At 47.3% G+C, this 9,847-nt stretch overlaps 1 protein-coding gene across 6 annotated transcripts; it reads right to left on the bottom strand.

Annotated features, from left to right (window-relative positions):
* Window positions 1-9,847, bottom strand: HNRNPA1 (heterogeneous nuclear ribonucleoprotein A1). Of its 6 annotated transcripts, none has more exons than XR_010562287.1 (12): window positions 9,735-9,847; window positions 8,907-9,023; window positions 7,883-8,029; window positions 6,567-6,777; window positions 6,320-6,412; window positions 6,127-6,225; window positions 5,697-5,768; window positions 5,216-5,338; window positions 4,675-4,800; window positions 3,964-4,026; window positions 405-479; window positions 1-133 (listed from the first exon to the last, which is right to left on the bottom strand). XR_010562287.1 is itself a non-coding variant. In XM_065419735.1 (11 exons), exons 1-10 carry the CDS (start codon window positions 9,747-9,749, stop codon window positions 3,971-3,973), a joined length of 1,059 nt encoding a protein of 352 aa, XP_065275807.1. In that variant the 5' UTR covers window positions 9,750-9,847; the 3' UTR covers window positions 2,731-3,733; window positions 3,964-3,970. The 6 variants fall into 6 exon arrangements, 2 of the variants coding, with proteins under 2 accessions (XP_065275807.1, XP_065275806.1); XR_010562285.1 differs by having other exon boundaries at window positions 3,964-4,122; XR_010562288.1 differs by lacking the exon at window positions 5,697-5,768.

Here is a 9,847-nt window from a genome sequence, read left to right on the forward strand (position 1 = left end):
TCAGCCACAATAGCTTTATTGTAAAAAAATATATAAAATCTTTATTTAAAAAGATGCGTTCAAATATGAACCAGTGAACACAGCTACACAGCAGCTCTGCGACTCGCCACGGAGACAGCGACTGGGCTTCTGGCTAGATAAGAGAAAGTATTGCAAGGAAGTGAGAGAACATGTGAGTAGAGAGCAGACATTACCGCAAGTCATTTGGGATCCCTAGTTGGTCTGCTTCTTGCGTGGGCTTCTAAATTGCTTCACACTAGACAAAGCCACATCCCTTATTCCTGTTTGAGGACTGAAATCTACCCCAGGCCCAACAGAGGTAGTTTTCCCAACAAAACATACCAGGCATTAACAGCAGTCATGAACAGAGTGGCCTACAATGAGAAACCCCCCACAGATCTCACCTTTTAAAGCAGCCACTGCAGACGTACATGGAGTCCTCTAGTTTAGAGGGCAGGCTTAGCACTGGGCATTTCCTCCTATAAAAGTGAAGGCACACATTAGATTCTCCAGCATAGCTGCTCCCCAGGACATTTAAAAGCTACCCTGCATGACCACCCCATTGCAATTTAAAGAGTTAATTGCTGGCCAATTTGAGTGCCCTCTGAAAGGCACTGACAGTGCACTAAGGCAGTTTACAGAATCTGGACTGCAGTGCTAAGCAAGTGGGTAAACATTAAGCAGCTCCAATAATAATGGCAATAGAATGAGAGGCAGTGACTTGAGAATGAACGTGCCACAAATAGGTTGGCGAGCATTACTTTCAGGCCAGTGACCTAGTAATTTAAAGTCACTATATTCCAGCCATCTGGTGCTTGCACTTACAGCACCGGGCGAGTTTAAAAAGAAGCCCATCTTGTAGATTTCAAGACAGCTAGCCTGACTACTTGGGTTCATTACACAAAGCTTTAGCAAAGTACTTAAATTAATTTCAGGCAAAACCATACGGACATAAGTAAAATCTGTTCTTACCTACAAGCACAGTAATAAAACCTTGCCTTCTGGATCTGACTGCTAGTCCTAAGAGCAAGGATCTTTACTCTTGTCTGCCTCCTTCGATGGTCACTGATACTCCACTCCCTCCTAGAGTGCAGAGCCTGCACCTGGCTTATCTGTGTACACTGGACTCCACACACAAGTGTCTACTCTCTCTCAGCTGTAGAAGTGTCTGAACTCGAAGCCATTCGTGCTATGCTTGCTAGCAGCTCCTAGTAGCTCAACATCTGCATGTCTCCTGGATCTTTAAGCTACTTAGTTCTTGGCTCCTGGAGTGCCTTCCTCTGTTGTGGTATGCTACCATGTCCTCAACGTTATCAAGCCATGCCAAGAGTATACTCCATGAATCCTGAGGTCTCTTGTCTCCCTCAATAAGTTTAGGATCCACCTGCTATTGCAAACTCAGCCACATAAAACCCAACGGAACTAAAACTTTTTTTTTTTTTGCATTCCACATTAATACACTTCATAATCATTCAGCTTAAGAGATCTGTTAGAAATATGCCAACATGATTTAGAGACAGGCCTGCTTCAAACAGTTACCATGGGGCTAAGTTGCTCTTTATCAGAGAATTGAGATCACAAGTGAATGCCTTCTGATTTGAAATACCAGACGAATAAGAACTGGGAGCTCTCAATAACTCCCGTGTTCTGCAACGCAGCAAACGGAAGGAAACTAAAGCTATAATTTTAGGCAGCTGTAGGAAGCAGCAGCAGCACTCATCTGCATTAGAGGGCAACTGCAGAACGGAGATTTTATACCCATTTACATTAGAAAGCTCAGGTCTTCACTGTGTTGGAGGCTCAGAACAGAAGGGGGTGCCAGTTCAGAGTTTTTATCCCAACTACTTCAGCAGTTGGAATTTAAACCTTTAACACAGGCAGTACGATTTTAACGTTCCTCAAATTACAGGGCTTGTTCATCCCACCTCATCTCCAGCCCTCTCTTACACATGCCAGCAAAGATCTGATATTCCTAATGAGGAGCAGTAGAAGCTTGTTTAAATTTTGGGGCTATCGCCTAAGGTCAGTTTCTTCCTCTGCAGTTCCCCTTTAAAACAGGCTGAGGCACGGTTAGTTACCAACCAGTTTAAAAACAAAAAAAGGGAGATTCAGTTACAGCAGTTGGATGTCTATGTTTATACACAGGTTTAAAACTGCAATGGAATCACACTGCATCAGTCAGAAAACGCCTCAGATATCAAGAGGTGACCGTTCGTTCAGACAACTTCTGCAGAACCCAGTCAGTGCTTAGAAGAGGCAGAGATTAGAGTCTGATTTCAGCAGTCTGAGAAACTGCAACTGTTTCTCAAAGCTGGCAGCTGTATTTGAGAACCAACCCTTTTGCTGAGCACTTGTGTTAAAGAAAAATGCAGTGCAACTTTCCCAGCATGAGGCCCAAGCCGATCCAGTGTCACGATTCTACCACACTTATGGTCACGATGCCACTGTCTAGCTTGTGGAAACATTTAACATAGGCATCTGAGCTGGATAGCTTTGCGAGAAACAAAAGTGCAGCTTGCTTTCAAAGTAACCCTGGATGCACTCAGCTTTCCTTTATCATAAACAGGTAAGATTTCATGGCCAACTAGACTGGCCTCCATTAGGATCTCCTGCCGCTTGCTGTGAATTTGGGGTGTGCTTCTCAGCAGAACTAGGCCCCCACCCCCCTCACTGCTAGAGCTGGGTTTTAAAATTGCTCTTCCTTTTCCAAAAGTTGAAAAGGAGTTTTAGTTCCAAACTCTGCCAGCCAGTAGGATTTGGTTAACTGGACAGAAGATCCATGCCAATGAGTTAATCCCCCTAACTTTGTGAGATAGCCCAGGGACAGTTTTTATGGGAAGTTTTGGCTGGCAGGGACTGGTCCATTACACTTCAGTTTACAGCCCTAGCTACTCAACATCAACTGACTTTTGCTCTTGTATAGAGCAGAATCCTGATATACTTTGTCCAGGCAAGTTAATCTTGTTTGATGAGAAAGGATTTACATGGGTATATGCACCATGCGAGGAATTAGCCCCTTTTGTTTGCTGTAAGACAGTCTCTGGACCCATCTACACTAGCAGACTTTGCAGCTGTAATTCACCAACAGCTGCATCGGTGGCAGCTGGAGTACAGGATACCCAAGTCCTGTCTACAAGGGTTACACGGAGGCAGCACAACTAAATCTACAGATTCCATTGGTGGTTACAGCTGTGAAGCTGCTAATACACACAGCCCCTGGCATTAATCTTCAGGACCCAGCTCAGGAGTCCTGACATGGCCCACAAACGACTGTTCCTGCCCAGTGACACTGCAGTGGACTATTGCTGAGGTATACCTGGTCTAGTTACATGCAGGTACTGCAGCATTCATATAGCTAGGATAGCATTCAATTGACTTATATCAGACTAACTTACACAGCACATTTAAAAAAAAGACACATTTATTCAGCGTCATGATCAGTCTATTACAATTAGCAATCAACAGCATGGGTGCGGAAAAAAATAAAATAAATTCTACATAAAAACCCTTATTGGAATGCTTTGCACTTTCCACAGAACAGAAACTAAAATAACCTGTTATACAATTAGTCACAAATACAGTCCTTATGTTTGCAAAGGAGAGTTTGTCTAACACATGTCTTCATGTAGCAGCTACACCCTGCCACAACTGTGTTTGGCTGAGTTCACAACTGTTGTAACCTGTCGCTTCCCTGTCCCTTCTCTGGCTCTCCTCTCCTGCTAAGCTTTGTTTCCTGTTGAATAATATGGAATAAAGTTGTTAATCTAAACATATTGAGACTCAAGGCTACAATCCAATAGCAAGTTCGTTCCCACAGACAGCTGATCTGAACATTAGCTTAAACATCCACATTTTACTGAAATTAAGTCTTTTTACTGGGTACTTGCTCAGCTACATTCATTACTATTACTGATTCACTAGCATGATACGTTTGACTGAGAGGTGCAATGTCCAGATGCTTACCTGGTAGTTAAAACCTTCTCCCACCTCCATAACTACCGCCACTACTGGAGCCACCGTAGCCACCTGAGAGAGCAATTGGAGATGGCGTTATAGCAGTGGTTCTCAAACTTTTGTTCGGGTGACCCCTTTCAGATAGCAAGCCTCCGAGTGCGACCCCCCCTATAAATTAAAAACACTTTTTATATATTTAACACCATTATAAATGCTGGCGGCAAAGCGGGGTTTGGGGTGGAGGCTGACAGCGTACAACCCCCCATGTAGTAACATCACAACCACCTGAGGGGCCCTGACCCGCCATGTTATAGCAAACACAAAGACTGAGGGGGTTTGGCAAACCTGACAGCAAGGTTGGGCAGTGGATTAGATTCAGGTAAGCCACAATTGCAAAGGACTGCATTTGATCCCAACTGTATGTTTGAATGTCTGCAATTAAGCATATTCTGAAGCATGAGTTTGTTCCTGTTGGATATTCAACTAGAATTACATTTGATTTACTACGCTGTGTGAGGTTAAATGGACAAGGATTTTCATGTCAGGAGGAAAGCTTTTTAACTGTGGGCTAGTGACTGTTCCTGTGGTTAAAACTAGATAATTGTAGACACTAGGCAGGTAGATTTCAAGCTTGTATCACAAGTGTGGCATCTTGGTATTGGCTTCCCTCACACCTACTCCCCCCCTTTACAAGGACAGACCCCTCATTCTGAGACTCACCACCACTGCTGTATGGACCAGAGCTCCTGCCTCCGAAGTTCCCTCCTTTCATAGGGCCAAAGTTTGAAGATTGGTTGTTGTAACTGCCAAAGTCATTGTAGTTTCCGCCACCTCCAAAGCTGCTTCCTAAGGAGTGGAACAAGCGATAGGCATTCCAAATCACAGCCTGCCCTTCTCAGCAATAGTACACTCTGCAGGGCATCTGGCTGAAAGGCAGTTTTTGCAGCACAGTTTTGAGAACTCAAGGGCAGTCTCCAGAGTGAGGACGTTCTCTTGCCTGTGCAACATGGCAGGGGAGGGAGAGGTGGCCCAAGGCTGGAGACGATACAGAACGGAATTTTGGGAAACAGGAGGTGCAACATACCATGTGGTAATGGGGAGGTTGAGATAGCTTAGGAAATTACGTCCCATGTCGGTCTATTAGTAATAAAGGCTTTTGCCATGAAACTGTAGCATGGCGGAAAGAACTGGCATTGCTGTTTGAAAGCCAAATAGTCCACTTCTGAGCAAGGTCCCCTAGTGACACTGAGGGAATACTTACCTCCACTGCCACTGCCAAAGCCGCCACCACCTCCGTTGTTATAGCCGTCATAGTTGCCACTGCCACCGTAGCCTCTGCTTCCTCCAGAGTAGCTAGGGCCACCGCCGCCGCCACCACCATAACCTACAAAATAAAAACAAGACTGCTGAATTCCAGCATTTCACAACCCACAGTTCACTGATGGAATTAGAAACTCCCCGAAGAACTGATCACAGCATGCACTTTGGTAAATCAATATATTTGTGTAGAAAATTTGTGACCAATCAATGTGACATGCTTAACAATAATTATTCTATCTGGATGGATCCAGTTGGGTCCATGCTGTAGTCAGTTTGTATCAGCCTTTCCGCCAGGCCAAGGGATTGGAGTTTAGTCACTTTCCTCACGTCACCAGTGCTTCTTCATGGGCGTGGCACCTTTGAGCCCGGAAACAAGGCAACCTGGGCGCTGACATGTCAGTAAAGTTATGCTTTGGCCTTACCCTCATTGCTAAATCCATTATAGCCGTCTCCACTGCCTCCATAGCCACCACCGCGGCTGCCACCAAACCCACCTGAAAAGAACAAACCTTTGTGTTCAGTCTATCCGGGAAGGGACACTGTCAGGTGCTGGCGCCCAGGGCACACGTTTTTGTAAGCCAGTTTTACAGAATGAAGCAGCTGTATAAATTGATGGAGACTGTTGCAAGGAATCAGGGATTCCAAGCTCTGCCTCAATGAGCCCTTGTACCATGTTAGAATGCAAGAGCCAAGAAAGGAGAATTGCATTTAGTCCAATGTCCAAATCAACAAGTAAAATCAATAGTCAGAACTGCAGCAGCAGGTGTGTTAACCTATGGGCTAAAACTTTAGTTTTGTTAGCCTGACAGTATCCTTTTAATTTTAGTCAGAATGACCCCTCAAGTCACTTACCACGACCACTGAAGTTGCTGCCACGGTTAAAGTTGTCATTTCCACCAAATCCACCTCCACGGCCGCCGCCACCACTGAAGTTCCCAGAGCCACTGCGACCTAGAAGAGAGAGTAGTGTTTGTGAATGGCACAGCTAATTATCAAGGGTCCGTTTGGATTAATTTCAAACTGATTTATAGAAACTGGCACTCACCTCTTTGGCTGGATGAAGCGCTGGCCATTTCTTGCTTTGACAGTGCTTTCCTCACTTCGCAGTTGTGGCCATTCACAGTGTGATATTTCTGAACTGAAAGGGAAGAATCAGACATTACTAGGTTGTCATTAGCTGTTACATCCACATCTGCATCCTGATTTTAAGCGAAGGACAATTCCCTTTCAAATACTATCAATTCCTTGCTGGTTTGCAGAGCTTTGCGTAATAGGCTCGCTGGGATACTTACTAACAATCTTGTCCACGGAGTCGTGGTCATCAAAGGTGACGAATGCAAAGCCTCTCTTCTTGCCACTGCCACGGTCTGTCATGATCTCAATCACTTCAATTTTGCCATACTGTTCAAAGTAGTCTCTCAGGTGGTGCTCCTCTGTGTCTTCCTTAATCCCACCAACAAAGATTTTCTTCACTGTCAGGTGAGCTCCAGGCCTCTGAGAGTCCTATGCAGGATAGAATAGGGCAATATGAAGTATTATCTGAGATGTACAAATTTAGGACTCCTCAATCACTGGTCTGAACTTCAAGGATCTCATGGCTCAAACAAAGAAAGCCAATATACAAAATTGTGGTAGTTGTGCACTACGACTGCAAACAGAAGTTAAAGGCTAGTGCACAGATGAAATTTTGTCCCCCTTCACAATCAATTGTAGCGAGTGACTAATGGCATGGTTCTGCTTTAAGAATTTCAGTACCATCTATGCCAGGGATAGTTGGAGTGAAGGAGGGGTGCGAGCTCTGGGGGTGGGGCCAGAAATGAGGGGTCCAGGGTGCAGGGGTGCTCCGGGCCGGGGTACGGGGGATGAGGGATCTGGCTGAAGGTGTGGGGTGCAGGAGGGTGCTCTGGGCTGGGATTGAGGGGTTCAGAGGGCAGGAGGAGGATCAGGGCAGGGGCACGGGAGGGACTCGGGGTGCAGGCTCTAGGCAGCCCTTACCTCAAGAAGCTCCTGGAAGCAGTGGCATGTCCCCCCTCCGGCTTCTACGTGGAGGCAGAGCAGCACCACCCTGCATCTCCCATTGGTCGCAGTTCCCGGCCAATGGGAGCTGCAGGGACAGCACTTGGGGCAGGGGCAGTGAATGGAGCCCCGACTGCCCTAGTGTAGGAGCTGGAGGAGAGACATGCCCGCAGCTTCCAGGAGCCACGGCACTCGCACGTAGAGTGGCCCCTGACCCCACTCCCCAGCTGGAGCTTGAGGGCCGGATTAAATCGCCCCACAGGCCATAGTTTGCCCACCCCTGATCTATGCCATTGACTAATGTCTTTTTTTGGGGGCATGTTTTGGCTGGCATCAGTGCATTGGCAGTTACAGCTAGCGTGATTAATGTAGGGGGAGCTTTGTGTGTGGGGAGTGCTGCTCCCCCAACCCTTGAAGAGGAGGGGAGCTATTCTTCACAGTTTAAACCTTTGATTATAGCTAAACCATACTCCCAACCTCATCCCACTCCCTACACAACCACACAGGACCATTTAACACTACATCACCAGTGCGTGAACAGCCCATTTAAGTCTACAGAAACGTCATGATTAGATTAAACATCAATTCATACCTCTCTGGATACGGCCCTCTTTGGTTCAACAACTCTGCCATCAACTTTGTGCGGTCTAGCATTCATGGCAGCATCAACCTCTTCTACTGTAGAGTATGTAACAAACCCAAAGCCCCTGGAGCGCTTGGTATTTGGATCTCTCATTACCTAGAAATGACACATCTCTATTAGTGACCAAAGTAAATAACGTGAAACAAGCAAAGTGGCATACAGATGAGAACAAAGGAACATACAAGGTTATTATCTAGCATTGGCTTTGTCCTACAAGTTACTGAAAACCTCCGACTGCCAGAATCTGGGACTAGATGACAGAATGGATCACTTGATAATTGCCTTGTTCTGTTAATTCCCGCTAAACTAGCATTTGATATCAGCCACTGTTGGAAGACAGGATACTGGGCTAGATGGACCATTAGTCTAACCCAATATGGCCATTTTTATGTTCAGTGAACCCTTCAGAGCAACACTAAGTATGCAACTAGACCAACTATATAAGATAATATTTGAAAAATAAACGATACAGAAAATTTGAAGTGTCAGTTGTTGATCATTGGGGGTAACATACAGCGTATAGGGGGATGTTAGTATTTTGGTGTTGGGCAGCACACATAATATATACAGACTGCAATGTCCCCAATGGGGGGGGGAATGGTGGGCGGGATCAAGATACAGCCGACAAGCGGTGAGGGTCCATCACTCATACAGCAAGTAGAGTATTCCACTATCTTGGAATAGTGATTTAAGGACTCTTAACTGGTAAGTAAAAACAAAATTCTTCATCTCTCCCCACTGCATCAAAAACCAGTATTGCCACAGAATGAGATTCCTTCACCCATTTCTGAGTTTTAATATCAAATACATACAAGTTTATTTGCTCCCTTCCCACTCCTCGCAAGGAAACATTTTTACTCCATTTGGCAAGAAGTATTTTTGAAGGCTGCTAAGTTATTGTAACACATCTGCCCTGCCCAAGAAAAGAAGCCCTAGAGTGCTTCAGAGATGGCCTTGGGACCAGGACACTCACCACGCAATCGGTGAGTGTGCCCCATTGCTCGAAGTGGCCACGAAGGCTCTCATCTGTTGTCTCGAAGCTCAGGCCACCGATGAAGAGCTTGCGCAGCTGCTCAGGTTCCTTAGGGGACTAGAGAAAAAGAACAAGCCATGAGTTGGAAACAGGATTAAACAGCCTCCTGGAGCTAACAATACCCGTTCTCTCCCACCCAAGGGAGCACTGATCTAGACCTGGGGAGCAGGAATTCCCTTCCCCCCAAGGAGATTATAATAACCTGACCGGGGGGGGGGGAAGAGAGAGAGGGAGAAGCCAACCCCACTGCACAATGGCTTCCAGGCGAACCACAGCTCCTGATTCTGAGCCCTGAGAAAAAGGGCAACAGCCCCCCCCCCACGGTGTACTGATCCCCGGGCCTGCCCCCCACCCCGAGGCCTTGCATCCCGCACAGCCCAGGCGCCTAGCGTGGGGAAAGGGCGAGCCGAGCAGACACGCACGCGCACACGATGTCCGCCACGCGCCGCTCGGCCGGCCGCCATAGCTCCGATCTGGTGCTGCACAAAGGCCGGCGCACGCCCAGAGACTAGCCCCCGCCGCGCATGCGCGAAAGGGCCGCCCCTATGGGGTGAGAGAAGGGCCGCGCACGCGCCAATTCTGAGGGGGCGCACGCGCAGTACGCGGACCGCCGCGGGCGCAAGTAGGGGCCTTGCAGATTAGACCGAAGTCTAAGAGGCCCCCAAAGCAGTAAGGAGCCGCCGAAGCATGCCGAGGGCTCCGGAGCAACAGAGCCAGGGGAGGGCCGCGTGGAGAAGATGGCGGCCGGAGTCCCTGGGCTTGGCTCACCTCGGACTTGGACATGGCGGCGGGTGGGGGGGGGTGTAGGCCTCTGTCTCAGACCGCTGCGCGCGCGATGCTTCCTCCGTGAGGCGCCGATACAGAAAGGGCTGAATGACGAG

The sequence above is a fragment of the Emys orbicularis genome, chromosome 19 (assembly GCF_028017835.1).
Source record: "Emys orbicularis isolate rEmyOrb1 chromosome 19, rEmyOrb1.hap1, whole genome shotgun sequence".
Classification (NCBI taxonomy): domain Eukaryota; kingdom Metazoa; phylum Chordata; order Testudines; family Emydidae; genus Emys; species Emys orbicularis.